This window comes from Coregonus lavaretus, assembly GCF_964263955.1.
Source record: "Coregonus lavaretus genome assembly, chromosome: 27".
In the NCBI taxonomy this organism is placed as follows: Eukaryota; Metazoa; Chordata; class Actinopteri; order Salmoniformes; family Salmonidae; genus Coregonus; species Coregonus lavaretus.
The window spans coordinates 20343123-20361172 of NC_140014.1; the positions used below are offsets into that span (position 1 = coordinate 20343123).

The 18050-nt window shown below is 46.6% G+C and overlaps 1 protein-coding gene across 1 annotated transcript in view; it reads left to right on the plus strand.

Annotated features, from left to right (window-relative positions):
- The window catches only part of LOC311103056 (ryanodine receptor 3), a gene marked incomplete at both ends in the record, with an annotated part of 229346 nt that overhangs the window by 158194 nt on the left and 53102 nt on the right, over positions 1-18050 (plus strand). Inside the window, 17 exons of the mRNA XM_084144572.1 lie at positions 2534-2617; positions 2789-2948; positions 4936-5083; positions 5178-5380; positions 6336-6510; positions 7080-7288; positions 7455-7667; positions 7968-8128; positions 8246-8411; positions 9287-9373; positions 9515-9741; positions 9874-10690; positions 10918-11118; positions 12188-12290; positions 12992-13126; positions 17005-17278; positions 17478-17592. Coding sequence (XP_084000698.1) covers positions 2534-2617; positions 2789-2948; positions 4936-5083; positions 5178-5380; positions 6336-6510; positions 7080-7288; positions 7455-7667; positions 7968-8128; positions 8246-8411; positions 9287-9373; positions 9515-9741; positions 9874-10690; positions 10918-11118; positions 12188-12290; positions 12992-13126; positions 17005-17278; positions 17478-17592 — 3478 coding nt within the window. The remainder of the gene's footprint in view (positions 1-2533; positions 2618-2788; positions 2949-4935; positions 5084-5177; positions 5381-6335; positions 6511-7079; positions 7289-7454; positions 7668-7967; positions 8129-8245; positions 8412-9286; positions 9374-9514; positions 9742-9873; positions 10691-10917; positions 11119-12187; positions 12291-12991; positions 13127-17004; positions 17279-17477; positions 17593-18050) is intronic.

Sequence of the window (18050 nt, forward strand, 5' to 3'; positions counted from 1 at the left end):
CGTTGTGGGTAGCCTTCCACAAGCTTCCCACAATAAGTTGGGTGAATTTTGGCCCATTCCTCCTGACAGAGCTAGTGTAACTGAGTCAGGTTTGTAGGCCTCCTTGCTCGGACATGCTTTTTCAGTTCTGCCCACAAATGTAGGATTGAGGTCAGGGATTTGTGATGGCCACTCCAATACTTTTTCCACAACTTTGGAAGTATGCTTGGGGTCATTGTCCATTTGGAAGACCCATTTGCGACCAAGCTTTAACTTCCTGACTGATGTCTTGAGATGTTGCTTCAAAATATCCACATAATTTTCCTTCCTCATGATGCCATCTATTTTGTGAAGTGCACCAGTCCCTCCTGCAGCAAAGCACCCCCACAGCATGATGCTGCCACCCCCGTGCTTCACGGTTGGGATGGTGTTCTTCGGCTTGCAAGCACACCCCTTTTTCCTCCAAACATAACGATGGTCATTATGTGCAAACAGTTCTATTTTAGTTTTTTCAGACCAGAGGACATTTCTCCACAAAGTACGATCTTTGTCCCCATGTGCAGTTGCAAACCGTAGTCTGGCTTTTTTATGGCGGTTTTGGAGCAGTGGCTTCTTCCTTGCTGAGTGGCCTTTCAGGTTATGTCGATATAGGACTCGTTTTACTGTGGATATAGATAATTTTGTAAAGTTTCCTCCAGCATCTTCACAAGGTCCTTTGCTGTTGTTCTGGGATTGATTTGCACTTTTCGCACCAAAGTACGTTCATCTCTAGGAGACAGAACGCATCTCCTTCCTGAGCGGTATAACGGCTGAGTGGTCCCCATGGTGTTTATACTTGCATACTATTGTTTGTACAGATGAACATGGTACCTTCACGCGTTTGGAAAATGCTCTCAAGGATGAACCAGACTTGTGGAGGTCTACAATTTTTTTTCTGATGTATTTTGATTTTCCCATGATGTCAAGCAAAGAGGCACTGAGTTTGAAGGTAGGCCTTGAAATACATCCACAGGTACACCTCCAATTGACTCAAATGATGTCAATTAGCCTACCAGAAGCTTCTAAAGCCATGACATCATTTTCTGGAATTTTCAAGCTGTTTAAAGGCACCGTCAACTTAGTGTATGTAAACCTCTGACCCACTGGAATTGTGATACAGTGAATAATAAGTGAAATAATCTGTCTGTAAACAATTGTTGGAAAAATTACTTCTGTCATTCACAAGGTAAATGTCCTAACCGACTTGCCAAAACTATAGTTTGTTAACAAGAAATGTGTGGAGTGGTTGAAAAACGAGTTTTAATTACTGCAACCTAAGTGTATGTAAACTTCCGACTTCAACTGTATATAGGCCTAAATAGTATCATTGATGATATATGACTTTAGAGTATGGTTACATTTAATTTGCTCTGTTAAAACCTACCCTGGGAATGACTTTGATAGCAACAGTGAATCTATTTAGTTATTAAGAGATCTCTCAATAGTCATTCTCACGATAGCACCTTGGTAGTAGTCCGTGACAAATATCAAAGCTAAGCAGGGCTGGGTTAAAACCCTGGATGGGAGACCAAAGGGTTAGCTGTAGATATATCAACTATCCAGTAGGAGGTGCTGCCCAGCCTATAGTCTTTTTCTGATAGTGGATATAACGTTGAAGAATCTGAAGTTTTTTCAAAGGTACAAATTCAACATATTTTATACATGGTTTGTCTATGTTGAAAATTGTATACCATGATGACATACACTAATCCTGTGGTTGAAATTTCACCCTGATTACTTTTTTCAAATCCAATGTATTTTCCACATAGATTCCATGTCACAATACGTTGGCAAATGACATTGAAACAATGTTGATTCAACCAGTTTGTGCCCAGTGGCATATGACTGACAAAAGGTGTGGGTGAACCAGGGGTCAGTTAGGTAGTAGACTGAAGGCGCTCTCTTGCTGGACTCTCAGCACCCCCAGTGTTCCTGATATCACCCACCTGTCACTGTAGGACATCTGCTATTGATCCACTGACAGCCCACACTGAGAAAAACAAAATAACGTTTCAAGAGACAGAGAAGTGTGTGTGTGTGATTAGAGAGAGAGAGATAAAGTCTGGTTTGAGTAACGTTCATCCCAAGTGACGCTGACACAACAGAGACAGACAGCCTGGGCCCCTAAAGAGCAGCCCTGCTATTCTGCCATCACACCACATCTCTCATTTGTCCTCTTACAATGACAAAGCAATGAGATTTTACTGATATAAGTGTGAATAACTATTTCTTAACAAGTCCTTAAGGTGATTATATGGTTTCATAATGGACCAGGACATGCACAATTAAACAATTCAATGCTCTCTGTGTATGCTCATGCTGGTTCAGTTGCCACTCTGCTTGATGTAGAAGTAGTGCAGAAACCCACCAAACCTAATATCATAACATTATGCCTGCTGATTGTAGTATTTAGTTAGAGTGTGCAGGCAATGTGAGTCACCCTCTCAGAGAGCTCATCCCGTGTAGACAGGTCTTATCGCCAGGATGGAGATTGTTAATCTGTGTCTCTTCACAGGACCCTGCTGGCATTAGGCTGCCATGTTGTCCAGGTCAATGCCAACGCTGAAGAGGACCTGAAGAAGATCAAACTCCCAAAGAAGTAAGAGTCTACTAGACATTTGAATACACAGATCAGCAAGAACCCAATACATGATTTACCAACTTTTAGAGATTCCTATGTTCTGCATAGGCGAGCACAAAGTATGAAAAATCATGACATATACTGTTTTGTCTAGTAGTTTACCATTCTAATGTCTTGTCTTGTTTTAAGCTACATGATGTCGAATGGTTACAAGCCCACGCCACTGGAGCTGTCTGACGTGAAACTGACCCCAGGCCAGGAACTTCTGGTGGAAAAACTGGCGGAAAACGCCCACAACGTGTGGGCCAAGGACAGGATCAAACAAGGATGGACCTATGGCATTCAGCAGGTAAAGCACACAGTCATCTGCGTTAAGTCTTTGTGAAAGCACTGCAGGTTTTGACCACAGCTTACATACAGTGGGGAAAAAAAGTATTTAGTCAGCCACCAATTGTGCAAGTTCTCCCACTTAAAAAGATGAGAGAGGCCTGTAATTTTCATCATAGGTACACGTCAACTATGACAGACAAATTGAGAAAATTTTTTCCAGAAAATCCCATTGTAGGATTTTTAATGAATTTATTTGCAAATTATGGTGGAAAATAAGTATTTGGTCACCTACAAACAAGCAAGATTTCTGGCTCTCACAGACCTGTAACTTCTTCTTTAAGAGGCTCCTCTGTCCTCCACTCGTTACCTGTATTAATGGCACCTGTTTGAACTTGTTATCAGTATAAAATACACCTGTCCACAACCTCAAACAGTCACACTCCAAACTCCACAATGGCCAAGACCAAAGAGCTGTCAAAGGACACCAAAAACAAAATTGTAGACCTGCACCAGGCTGGGAAGACTGAATCTGCAATAGGTAAGCAGCTTGGTTTGAAGAAATCAACTGTGGGAGCAATTATTAGGAAATGGAAGACATACAAGACCACTGATAATCTCCCTCGATCTGGGGCTCCACGCAAGATCTCACCCCGTGGGGTCAAAATGATCACAAGAACGGTGAGCAAAAATCCCAGAACCACATGGGGGGACCTAGTGAATGACCTGCAGAGAGCTGGGACCAAAGTAACAAAGCCTACCATCAGTAACACACTACGCCGCCAGGGACTCAAATCCTGCAGTGCGAGACGTGTCCCCCTGCTTAAGCCAGTACATGTCCAGGCTCGTCTGAAGTGCATTTGGATGATCCAGAAGAGGACTGGGAGAATGTCATATGGTCAGATGAAACCAAAATATAACTTTTTGGTAAAAACTCAACTTGTCATGTTTGGAGGACAAAGAATGCTGAGTTGCATCCAAAGAACACCATACCTACTGTGAAGCATGGGGTTGGAAACATCATGCTTTGGGGCTGTTTTTCTGCAAAGGGACCAGGACGACTGATCCGTGTAAAGGAAAGAATGAATGGGGCCATGTATCGTGAGATTTTGAGTGAAACCCTCCTTCCATCAGCAAGGGCATTGAAGATGAAACGTGGCTGGGTCTTTCAGCATGACAATGATCCCAAACACACCGCCCGGGCAACGAAGGAGTGGCTTCGTAAGAAGCATTTCAAGGTCCTGGAGTGGCCTAGCCAGTCTCCAGATCTCAACCCCATAGAAAATCTTTGGAGGGAATTGAAAGTCTGTGTTGCCCAGCGACAGCCCCAAAACATCACTGCTCTAGAGGAGATCTGCATGGAGGAATTGGCCAAAATACAGTGTGTGAAAACCTTGTGAAGACTTACAGAAAACGTTTGACCTGTGTCATTGCCAACAAAGGGTATATAACAAAGTATTGAGAAACTTTTGTTATTGACCAAATACTTATTTTCCACCATCATATGCCAATAAATTCATTAAAAATCCTACAATGTGATTTTCTGGATTTTTTTTTCTCATTTTGTCTGTCATAGTTGACGTGTACCTATGATGAAAATTACAGGCCTCTCTCATCTTTTTAAGTGGGAGAACTTGCACAATTGGTGGCTGACTAAATACTTTTTCCCCCCACTGTACAGTAAACACACTAAAGGCTTTATAACATTGAACTAAATAATGACCCTTTCTCAATGTAAGAGCAGCAAGCCCAAAAGCAATACTACTAAATGTGACACTACCCCCACCACCTCCTGCAGAGTGACGAATGACACCTAAAGGATACACAGAATATAAGTATAGCGCCATAGTAATATTGTCAAACGCCCAATTAACTACTCAATGACCCTTATAGATTGGCAGCCCAGTCATAACAAACGCTGGCTTAGAGCTGGTCCAGCAGGATGATGACTGGTGTGCGTGTGTGTCTGTGTGTATGATTCTGACTGTGCCCATCTGTGCTCAATGCAGGATGTGAAGAGCAAGCGGAACCCTCGCCTGGTGCCATATGCTTTATTAGACGAGCGCACTAAGAAGTCCAACCGGGACAGCCTCCGTGAGGCCATCCGCATTCTGATTGGATACGGATACAATATCGAACCTCCAGATCAGGAGGGCGGTAAGTTATCAATACCACACAAAACCATGCTGATATACATAGAACATTACAAGACTTCCTGTGTTGATACTGTGGCCATCTTCCCACCCACCAGGCCATGTGGTGGACAGACTGAGCATCGACAAGATCCGTTTCTTCCGTGTGGAGAGGACGTACGCGGTGATGACGGGGAAGTGGTACTTTGAGTTTGACTTGGTGACGGGGGGAGACATGCGTGTTGGCTGGGCCAGACCTGGATGTAGGCCTGATGTAGAGCTGGGCACTGACGAGCTGGCCTTTGTCTTCGACGGATACAAGGTGAGCCCTCAACTCTCTATTCTACATGCTTATAATGGTATGTCCTTTATTTGTAAAGGGAAAACGACACTTACGTTTATGATAGTTGGGCTCCCGAGTGGTGCAGCGGTCTAAGGCACTGCATCTCAGTGCTTGAGGCGTCACTACAGACCCCCTGGTTCGATTCCAGGCTGTATCACAACCGGCCGTGATTGGGAGTCCAATAGGGCGGCGCACAATTGGCCCAGCGTCGTCCGGGTTTGGCCGGTGTAGGCCGTTATTGAAAATAAGAATTTGTTCTTAACTGACTTGCCTCGTTAAATAAAGATAAAATAACATTTAAAAAAAATAGTTGATGATGGCATAGCTAGCCTGGAGAGTATGATTTGTGTATATTTACATTTACATTTTAGTCATTTAGCAGACTCTCTTATCCAGAGCGACTTACAGTTAGTGAGTGCATACATTTTCATACTGGCCCCCCGTGGGAATCGAACCCACAACCCTGGCGTTGCAAGCGCCATGCTCTACCAACTGAGCTACACAGGCCTAGTATTGGGATGTGGAGGCTGACTCTCCCTAAGGACAGGTCTGTGTGGATGAATAGTATTGGGCTGTGGACGCTGACTCTCCCTAAGGGCAGGTCTGTGTGGATGAATAGTATTGGGCTGTGGACGCTGACTCTCCCTAAGGACAGGTCTGTGTGGATGAATAGTATTGGGCTGTGGACGCTGACTCTCCCTAAGGGCAGGTCTGTGTGGATGAATAGTATTGGGCTGTGGACGCTGACTCTCCCTAAGGACAGGTCTGTGTGGATGAATAGTATTGGGCTGTGGACGCTGACTCTCCCTAAGGACAGGTCTGTGTGGATGAATAGTATTGGGCTGTGGACGCTGACTCTCCCTAAGTATATCATAATAAATCACATTTTGATTGAGTCAGATTGTAGAGACTGATTGTGTGTGTATATATTCAGGGTCATCGTCTGAACATGGGCAGCCGTTTCTTTGGGCGGTGTTGGCACGCGGGGGACGTGGTGGGCTGTATGATCAACATGGAGGACAAGTCTATGATCTTCACCCTCAACGGAGAGATCCTCATCACCAACAAGGGCTCTGAGCTCTGCTTCGCTGACTTCGAGACGGAGGACGGTGAGTGTGTGAGGCAGCCAGCATTGTGTGTGAGACTGAGGATGAAGAGTGTGTGTCAAGGACCTCTCTAAGCTCTGCCCCCTCTCTGATGTCTCTGTGCCGTCAAAGCACTGACAGACATGCTGCAAAATAAGTGAAAATAAGAGCCTCACCATTATGAATTGACCTTCATATAATGTCACACTTGTAAATGGCTTTTAGTAAAAGCTGGATTGATATCCCCTCCCCCTGCTGTGTGTGTGTTCTTAGAATGAGAAGGGGAATGATGACAGGTGTTCTTACTCTCCCTCACTCTCTCTCTCTCCTTCATTCTCTCTATCTCTCTCTCTCTCATTCTCTCTCTCGCTCATTCTCTCTCTCTCTCATTCTCTCTCTATCACGCTCTCTTACCTCATTCTCTCTCTCTCTCACTCTCTCATTCTCTCTCCCTGTCTCTCTCTCCCTCTCTGAAATTCTCTCTCTCTATCATTGATTCTCTCCCTCCCCTCCTCTCTCTCTCTATCACGCTCTACCTCATTCTCTCTCTCACACACTCTCTCTCTCTTTCTCTCACTCTCTCTGTTCCCCAGGTTTTATCCCAGTGTGTAGTCTGGGCCTGTCCCAGGTGGGTCGTATGAACCTGGGGAAGGACGCCAGTACCTTTAAGTACTACACCATGTGTGGTCTCCAGGAGGGCTTTGAACCCTTCGCCGTCAACATGAACCGTGAGGTCACCATGTGGTTCAGCAAACGCCTCCCCACCTTTGTCAATGTGCCAAAGAACCACAACCACATAATGGTAAGACCGACAATTGGAAAGTCAAAGGGTCAATGACAAAATCAAAATGGTAATATACATGATATGTAGAGGTTCACAGAAGGTTTACCTTAAATAACCAATAAGGTATCTCACTTCTAAGATGGAGAATGGCTAAATCAGTTGTCCAAATACATCTCTATCCCAGGTGACTAGAATAGATGGCACCATCGACAGCCCTCCCTGTCTGAAGGTGAGCCACAGGACGTTTGGGACCCAGAACAGTAATGGTGACATGGTATACTGTCGTCTGAGCATGCCCGTGGAGTTCCACTCCTTCTTCAAGACCAGCCCTGTCATCGACATGAACGGAGTGCACGAAGAGCACGAGTCCCTCAAACTGAAACACAGGTCAGACCTCGTAACATGCATTCACTGTTGTACAACACAAACATCTGTATATGACACTGACAGTATTAAACTTTGTTTCTGTAAAAGCACTTTATCTTCTAACATTAAAAAATGTCCTTCAATGCTGATGTTTTCCTTGTAGACATCCATTGAAGTCTATGAGACACAGTCATGATGGAATAAGAGGAACAGATTACAGCAACATCACCATGGTATGAAATGGATCATAAACAGCTGATGATAGTTCTTGGTTTAATGACACTTCAGGTGCCATGTAGTCAAGCTAACTTGCCACCATGTTTTCTTGCAGTACTACTACTCTGTCAGGGTTTTCGCTGGTCAGGATCCATCCTGTGTGTGGGTGGGCTGGGTCACCCCTGACTACCATTACTATAGCAACCACTTCAACCTCAGTAAGAACCGGACGGTGACGGTTACCCTGGGAGACCAGCGTGGGCGGGTCCATGAGAGGTAATCATGCTGTTAAGGAAACCCTCATCCTCATGTCGGTATGAATAGTGATTAGCAACTAATCCGATACTATGTTATTTTTCCTCTTCCTCTCCCCTCTTCCTCACCCTTCCCCAGTGTGAGGAGGAGTAACTGCTACATGGTGTGGGGTGGGGACGTCACCAGCTCAGGCCACTCGTCCAGTCGCAGTAATGTGGACCTGGAGATAGGCTGTCTCATTGACCTGGCCACTGGCCTGGTGAACTTCACTGTCAATGGGAAGGAGCTGGCCACCTCCTACCAGGTACTGCATAGCCAACTACACAATGTCTCTCTTTAAGATGTCCACTGCACAGTCTACAATATCCTATCACACGTTATCTCTTCAGCCTACTTCCTTCCTGCTGCTATCAGCCCTACAGTCTCTGTCCTATCATTCGGTCTGCCTCTTATCAGACCTACACCATCTATTCTCTAAAAACTGATTTTTCTGTCCTGATCTCTTCATTACTCAGTGTGATAGTCACTCAGTCCCCCCTGCCTCGGGCTCAGCAGCAGGGTAGGGGCTGTCTGTCCTGCCTGCTCGCTCTCAGCTCAGTGTCTGGCTGTCTCTCCTGCCTGCCAGCTCTCAGCTCAGTGTCTGGCTGTCTGTCCTGCCTGCCAGCTCTCAGCTCAGTGTCTGGCTGTCTGTCCTGCCTGCCAGCTCTGAGATCAGTGTCTGGCTGTCTGTGTATGTACTCTCAAACCAGACAACAAAACCTCCTCTTTAAAGGGCATGATCTTCTTAATTTCTCCTCTCGCAGAAACTCGGCAAGCTTTTAAACTGTTCTGAGCCATCCTGCCAGCCTCTTCCCTAGTCTCTCTCTGAGATGCACGCACGCACGCACGCACACACACACAAACACACACACACACACACACACACACACACACACACACACACACACACATACATACACACACATATACACACACACACACACACACACACACACACACACACATACACACACACACACACACACACACACACACACCGAGTCAGATAGCTCTGGAACATCATGCACTCTCAATGCTACTCTTTATAATCCCCCTCTATACTGTATCTGCAGTATGGCCTCAATATGCCTTTTCTGTCTGCAAACGTCTTATGTTAATGCTGTGCTCTTTCTTGACCAGGTGGAACCCAACACAAAGCTGTTTCCTGCTGTGTTTGTGCGACCAACCAGCCCCAACCTCTTCCAGTTTGAGCTGTCCAAGATAAAGGTAGAGTAACTCGATTTCAATCCCTACTATCCACGTATGGCCCTGACCTGAAGTCCGTTTTAATTCTATCCACCGTTTCCACTGGTATATCATCCATTGTGTAAACTACAATGTGCTCTGTGTGACCTCTGACCTCCACAGAATGCCATGCCCCTTTCAGCTGCCATCTTTAAGAGTGAGCATAAGAACCCAGTGCCCCAGTGCCCTCCGAGGCTGGATGTCCAGACCATCAACTCAGTGCTGTGGAGCCGTATGCCAAACACCTTCCTAAAGGTGGAGACAGCCAGGGTCAGTGAGAGACACGGCTGGGTGGTGCAGTGTCTGGAGCCCCTGCAGATGCTGGCTGTACACATACCTGAGGAGAACAGGTAGACATTTACATATGCTTACACATACTATGCACACACATACACACATGCACCACACACCCTGGTTGAGGACATAAGTGTTCCTGTATACGTCCGCTATCTGTTTAAACAGTATACTGATCTCCCCACCAGGTGTGTTGACATCATGGAGCTGTCTGAGCAGGAGGACCTGAGGAAGTTCCACTACCACACCCTGAAGCTCTACTGTGCCCTGTGTGCCCTGGGAAACACCCGCGTGGCACACGCCCTCTGCAGCCACCTGGACCAATCCCAGCTGCTCTACACCATCGACAACCAGTACCTGTCGGGCATGCTGCGCGAGGGCTTCTACAACATCCTGATCAGCATTCACCTGGAGACGGCCAAGGAGGCCCGCCTCATGATGAACAACGAGTTTATTATCCCCATCACCGCCGAGACGCGCAGCATCTGCTTGTTCTCCGATGCCTCCAAGCACCACTCTCCTCCCGGGGTGGGCCTCAGCACCTCGCTGAAGCCCCGGCTCAACTTCTACCCCCCCTGCTTCATCAGCACCAAGAGGGAGCAGCACCTATACAGCCCCCAGATCCCCCTGGATGCCCTGAAGGAGAAGGCCATCACCATGCTGACTGAGGCAGTGCAGGGCGGTGGGCAACACATCAGGGACCCTGTAGGGGGCAGCGTGGAGTACCAGTTTGTGCCCATCCTGAGGCTGATTGGCACACTGCTCACCATGGGCGTGCTGGGCAGTCAGGACGTTCATAAAATCCTGCTCCTCATCGACCCCAACGTGTTTGTGGAGCACAGCGAGGAGGCCGTCACCGTGGTGATGGAGGCCACAGAGAAGGAGGGGCTGACGGGCACCGAGAAGAAGGCGGTGGAGGCCGGGGAGGAGGAGGCGGCCAAAGAGGCCAAGCTGCCAATGAAAGGTCTGCTGGAGAAGAGGCTGCCTGAGCCAGTCAAACGACAGGTAACATGGCCACTGAGACTGAGACACTGCTTCATCTAGGCTTTCAATCACATGCTCTGCAAAAATCCACTGACATTTATAGTCCACTTTAAAATCACTCAACCATGTAATGTCTCTGTATCAATGCTTTCTATTCTAATAAGTTTCCTGAACATATGTGTCATTAGTGTCTGTGTCTAAATCCCAGCTGAAATGATACGTATGTGGAAACTGTGTTTGTCTCCTAGATGTGTGAGCTGCTGCACTACTTCTGTGACTGTGAGCTGAAGCATCGCATCGAGGCCATCGTGTCCTTCTCAGACAGCTTTGTCTCCAAGCTGCAGTACAACCAGAAGTTCAGATACAACGAGCTGATGCTGGCCCTCAACATGTCTGCTGCTGTCACCGCCAAGAAGACCAAGGAGTTCCGCTCCCCTCCCCAAGAACAGGTACACACTGAAATAGAAATAACCTAAGATGGCCTCGTAGTTAATGATGTAGGTTATGGTGAGTTTATCATCTCCCTCCTGTAGAGTTATAGTATGAGAAAGTCACAGACAAGCAGTTTTAGTCACAGACTCTCGGCCGTGGCCTTAAATCTGTGATTGAGTTAGACTTTTTGAAATGCTGCCCACTTCATGACAACTGGGATGACTGCAGACATCTGTGTGTGTTAACCTTGTTACATTGATATAGAGTTTGCACATTAACACAGAACAGGCTGCTGCTGAGACTACTGTTCTGAGCGAGCGAGCGAGCACACGCACACACACTGCACATTGTTCTCTTAAACCTCAATGGCACTCTGTCCACCTCTCCACTCTAAACTCTAGTGAGTAGTGTGGGAGTATTCAGTAATTTTTCCACATTCATGGTTAATATATTTATTCATTTTCCTCAAATTCCCTTTGGTTTTGTATCAGTGGGTTCTTTCATTGCTCCCGAGTGGCGCAGCTGTATCACAATCCGGCTGTGATTGGGAGTCCCATAGGGCGGCGCACAATTGACTCAGCGTCGTCCGGGTTTGGCCGGGGTAGGCTGTCATTGTAAATAAGAATTTGTTCTTAACTGACTTGCCTAGTTAAATAAAATAAATAAATAAAAAATTGTGGAGAGTACCGCTCAGCTGGCCCGGAGTGACTGAGAGAGGCTTAGTGACCGTCTCTCTAACTGCTCAAGGCTGGGGGAATCCATCCCTGTCTGCTGTGTTATTGCCCCTGCCCGGGGACGGGGACACATCCAGGCTTTACGACCTCCCCCCCTGGCCCTGCCAGACAGGAGGAAGGGAAGGACACCTCATTTCTTAATCTACACAGCACTTCAGGGTCACAGCTCCCTGCTTACTTCATCACTTTTCACAAACTTTAATGTTGTTTTACCTGGATCCTTCAGTCTCTATTACTGCACACAAGCTTTGTCATATTTACTATTTTTCTGAACTATCTATGTATAAAGTGTGTAGGCCCATTGCATACTACAGTCATGTGGCCTAAATGACAGTTTATGTGTGTGTTTCAGATTAACATGCTGTTGAACTTCAGTACGGGGGAGGACTGCCCGTGTCCAGAGGACATTCAGGAGGAGCTCTATGACTTCCACAATGAGCTGCGGCTGCACTGTGGTAAAGAACAACATCAGGAGGGTTTATGTCTCCAGTCTAGACCTGAAAATTATGACCTGCCATCTCACTAGGAATAAAAATGAATGGCAGCATTACAGGGCCTGAGTGGGAAATGATACCGTAGAGATGAGATGTGGAATTTATTGAAAACAAAACTATGTTATTACTCACAGCAAATTGGACACAATGCTTGTCGAAATAGGACTGGTGAAAACATCCCCAGCAAGAGTTATTATAATTGCATTTTTCACTTCAAAAACGATGTAATATAGTTAGTTCTCATCCTGTATCCTTGTAAATGTATGTTTATTGTCTGAGCTCCCAAGGTTAATTTGAATTACAGGAGGATATTGTATTAGAGCTTCCTGTGCGTTTCTTTGCAAAAAGGATGTCTTCTCTCTCGCTGCTGATGTGTTTTAGTTCATTGCCTCTCCAGATTGCTCTGACATCTTGATGTTTTGCTAAATCATTGAAAAGGGCTGTACCTAGGGGGTACTATACCGATGTAATGTCTTCTACAGTTATGCTGCACTTCTCTGACCTGAAGCAGCACCTTAGGATGGAGACTGCATGAACAGAGAAAGGAAAGACAGAGCAAAATAAACCCTATGATACAGCTGACAGATGTTGCCAGATTGACCCATAGGAAACAATATTTGTCCAGGAGTGGGATTTTATTCCTGTGCTGTGTGTTTATGTAGGAATCCCTATGGAGGAAGAGGAAGATGAGCAGGACACGTCTATTAAAGGTCGTCTCCTGGCCCTGGTCTACAAGATCAAAGGTCAACCTCTGAAGACTGAAGAGGAGCCCACGGAGCAGGAACAACAAGCCCCCTGTAACACTATACTATTAGTATTACTATTATTTCTATATGTCACAGCCAGCAATAACATGAACTGGCGACTCTGAAACCCACCTTGTCCCGCTAGTCCTGTAGTCCCTGAAGATAATACAGTCCCTCAGTAATAGCATGTTTCCTAAAAGACTCCTATAATAGGTTATCTCTCCAAAACAAGTCACTGTTTACTCGCTCAGTACGGGGGAGGACACAGGAGGACAGGGAAATTGAAAGCAGGGTAGCTGTTGAATAGTGATGCTGGCATACAGGCCCTGTTTCATTTGTCTGGCATGTAGTACAGACACCCAGTGGCAGTCATTTCCATTTCAATTTCAATTTTACTATGGTAATGCAGACCCGGTATAGGATTGGCTGCTCCGCCTGGTAGTGAGGGGCATCTTCACTCAGTCCTGCTCTTCTGCAGAGAGAGGGGGAAAACACTGCACTGATTGAACTCAGGCTTCTTTATCCCGATCACACACACACACACACACACATGCAGAGCACTGTACCAATGTGAGTACAGTATGGAAATTGTCTGACATTCTTCATGTACAATGCAATGTCAGAGGCTACTAATGAATTAACTGATTGCCTCTAATCAAGACTCCATAAAAAAATTATACAACAATGTTTCACAATAGCAGAATCCTCAATATTATCAGGACAACTCTACATTTCTTGAAACATTATCCTCCCGAGTGGCGCAGTGGTCTAAGGCACTGCATTGCAGTGCTAGCTCTGCCACTAGAGATCCTGGTTTGAATCCAGGCTCTGTCGTAGCTGGCCGTGACTGGGAGACCCATGGGGCGGCGCACAATTGGCCCAGGGTAGGGGAGGGAATGGCCGGCAATGGTTGGTAGAGCATGGCGTTTGTTGTGGGTTTGATTCCCACGGGGGGCCAGTATGAAAAATTTAAAATAATGTATGCACTCACTAACTGTAAGTCGCTCTGGATAAGAGCGTCTGCTAAATGACCAAAAAAATGTTTTTGGTCAAACAGGAAGATGAAAAACATGTTTGCATTCTTCCTGAAAATGGGTACAGCTCACTGCCAATAATAAGAGTGCTTCTGGCATGGACAACTGCCCAAATTGCGGCGGGTAAATTTGGCCTGAAATATGCACCTATGAATGCAGATGGTTTAAGGCAATCTGTCCCCAGACAGTTAGACTGACCCCGATGTGGACCACATGAGACCCCACGATTGATCTCACAAGAGAGAGGAGATGAAAATAGACGTTGTGTATTTCCACTAAAAGACTTGTTAGGGTATTTTCTTGCTCGTGTTGGCTGTTTTCTTCAGACATGATTGATTATAACCATGCTGTGTAACAGCAGCCTGGGTACAGGGTTTCACTGCTACTGTAGGAATTAGGAGTCCTGCAGGAAGGAGTGAAGAAGAGAGAGTGAAAAAAGGAAAGGGTGCAATGCAGTGCTTTGATGCATCTAGTACAGTGTATAGACCACTCTGTGTTTCCTCTTGATAGAACTTCCACAATTCCCAGAGGTGTTGTTTTGGAGAAGTCCCACTAATCAACCCCCTACCCGAAACTCTACTTCCCCCAGCCCACCTTAGCCCACAGAGAGTCCTGATTCAGCAGTGACACAAACTCTCCTCTGCAATCCCCATGTCCTCATGGCTGAGTGGTCCTATTACATTTGGTCAGCTGTTTTATGGGCCCTCCACGGCCTCCAGTTTCTCCACATGTTCCACTCCCCCAGGTTCGTCCCTCTGTCACCTCAGCTTTCCCATGGGACCTTGAGAATACAGCAGGGGCCCTAAAGTCCACCGTAACTCCCATAGGACGATGATCAGATCACAGAATAAAGGCAATAGCTCTGCCAAACTCCCTGACCTAGTATTTATTGGCCCAAAATGATTTGCTTCCTGTTGAGCGGGCTATGTGAAATGTAGTGTGAGGAGTTTAGCTCCACTGGGCCTGCCGTTTGTTCATCAGAGGAACTCTATTGTCATTCCTGGCAGCTGAGACATGCGCGTCTTTATGTATTGAGAGAAGGTCGTTATGCTCCTTGTAGCTGGAGAAGGACAAATGTTAGTCGTTTAGGAGAACGCCTGCCCTTCCTGCCTCTGGTGCTGGGATTGATTACCACTGACTGGGGCATTCTGTTGTTTTCCCGCTGCCAACCCGACAGTGATGATTGACATCCCAGTGTTGTCTGTTTTACTAGCCAAGCCAATCAACCAGCAGAAACAGAGACTTTAAAACACAGCCACCTAATTGTCCCCCCCCCCCCCCCCCCCCTCCCCACTGCTCTAAATTTGTTACTGTTCTCACTCTGGCGAGGCTACCTAACCTTGGAAGACAGACAGACACACACACACACACACCACCGCTACACACTGCCACACACCACCGCTACACACTGCCACACACTACCGCTACACACTGCCACACACTACCGCTACACACTGCCACACACCACCGCTACACACTGCCACACACCACCGCTACACACTGCCACACACTACCGCTACACACTGCCACACACTACCGCTACACACTGCCACACACTACCGCTACACACTGCCACACACCACCGCTACACACTGCCACACACTACCGCTACACACTGCCACACACTACCGCTACACACTGCCACACACCACCGCTACACACTGCCACACACTACCGCTACACACTGCCACACACTACCGCTACACACTGCCACACACCACCGCTACACACTGCCACACACCACCGCTACACACTGCCACACACCACCGCTACACACTGCCACACACCACCGCTACACACTGCCACACACTACCGCTACACACTGCCACACACCACCGCTACACACCACCACAGGCATATTGATCTGGTTTTATTGAAGCGTTGGGGCTTCCCTTCAAATGAGCTGTCCAAACTAATGACTCAGTTAACCGGGAGAGGCAGCAGAATATGGTACAGTACTATTCATACCTCTTACTCTCCCAGTGAGTCTCATTCTTACATAAGAGTGCTTCACTTCCGCTCCACCGAGAATGGGCAATCGCCTTTTCATGGATGAATTAGCAAAAGTGTTTTCTTTACAAATGACAAACGGAAAAGAATGACATTGACATTGCTCACACAATTTATCACCTTTCCTTTTGAGAAGAGACTTGTTGCTGTGTGTTATACACAGACAGTGTTCTAGAGAGAGAGAGAGATGCTTCTAATTCAAGGTCTTATTTGCATCACTGAGCCAGGCTCCTGAATTGAGTCTTTGAATGGTTTCCCTTTTATCACTCTTGCATGGTGACAATGGACGGAAGTGGGATCAGCTAGTCAAGTGCAGTCTCTTTAACAGCAGTGTAAGGGGGATTTATGAAGTGTGCAAGGCTGCTACTGAAGGGCCAGAAGAGCCCTGCTGTGTCTCTGAGGCAGACCTCTATAGGTGGATGTAATTCTCTGTACACAAGGACACACAGGCCAGAAGGCACTGCAGAGCAGAGCTAACATCAACTAGGGCTGACACTGCAAGCAAGTCTCCGCTGGATAAAGAACATTTAAAAAGGCTCCCACTTAGAGTATTAGTACCATCTAACGTACTACCGTCTACTGGTGTTGTCCTTACCACTATTCTGTGCATTTTGCAACGTCTGGTCTCTTGGCCGTCCCACCCCTACGGGGGCTCAGCTCCCGCTCAGCCCAGTCAAAGCTCTTCTCTGTCCTGGCACCCCAATAGTGGAACAAGCTTCCCCTGAAGCTAGGACAGCAGAGTCCCTGCCCATCTTCCGAAAACAACTGAAACCCTACCTCTTCAAAGAGTATCTTAAATAAGACATCTCAGTCTTATACAGTATGTAACCTATATCCTAACAATGTAAAGTCTAGGAGTTAATGAGGTTCTGCTTATTCCCCCAGCCAACCTTAAAGAGCTGATTAGCCAGACAATGGTGAGCTGGGCTCAGGAGTGCCACATCCAGGACCCGGAGCTGGTCAGAGTGATGTTCAGCCTTCTGAGGAGACAGTACGACAGCATAGGAGAGCTGCTCCGGGCCATGAGGAAGAGCTACACTATCAGTGCTGCCTCTATACAGGACACCATCAACCTACTGGCCTCTCTGGGTCAGATCAGATCACTGCTGTCCGTACGCATGGGCAAGGAGGAGGAGAAACTCATGATCGATGGTCTGGGGTAGGCAGGGGCACATCACAGCTAAGTCTGCATGAACATAGTCTGATAATTAGGTATTTTTAGTGGATGAAATATCGTTTACAAGCCTTTGGTAACTTCTAAGATCGATACAATAACAATGTTGCATGTTAAGGCATCACTCTGTTCTAAGCATTCTCTCACATGTTCTGAGTTGCTTGTGTTTTGTATTTCCGTCCAGTGACATCATGAACAACAAGATATTCTACCAGCACCCCAACCTGATGCGTGTGCTGGGCATGCATGAGACGGTGATGGAGGTGATGGTCAACGTGCTGGGAGGAGGCAAGTCCCAGGTACAGTACAGGACTGAGGATAGAGGAGACTGGTGTATCACAGCATCCATGACATACTGCAGAGGTGTTGATGAGATATTACATTAGCACTGTGACTACTGGGTAGGTGTCAGATGCAGCATACCAACTCCCAATTAAAGGGAATTATTTTAAAACATCGTTTTAAAAATTTTAACTACCCTCTAGACCACGTGTCAAACTCATTCCACGGAGGGCCGAGTGTCTGCGGGTTTTCGCTCCTCCCATGTACTTGATTGATGAATTAAGGTCACTAATTAGTAAGGAACTCCCCTCACCTGGTTGTCTAGGTCTCATAATAATTGCTGGAATGGAATGGTATCAAACAGATGGAAACCATGTGTTCGATTTATTCTGTACCAGCCATTACTATGAGCCCGTCCTCCCCAATGAAGGTGCCACCGCCCTCCTGCGAATGAGTTTGACACCCCTGCTCTAGT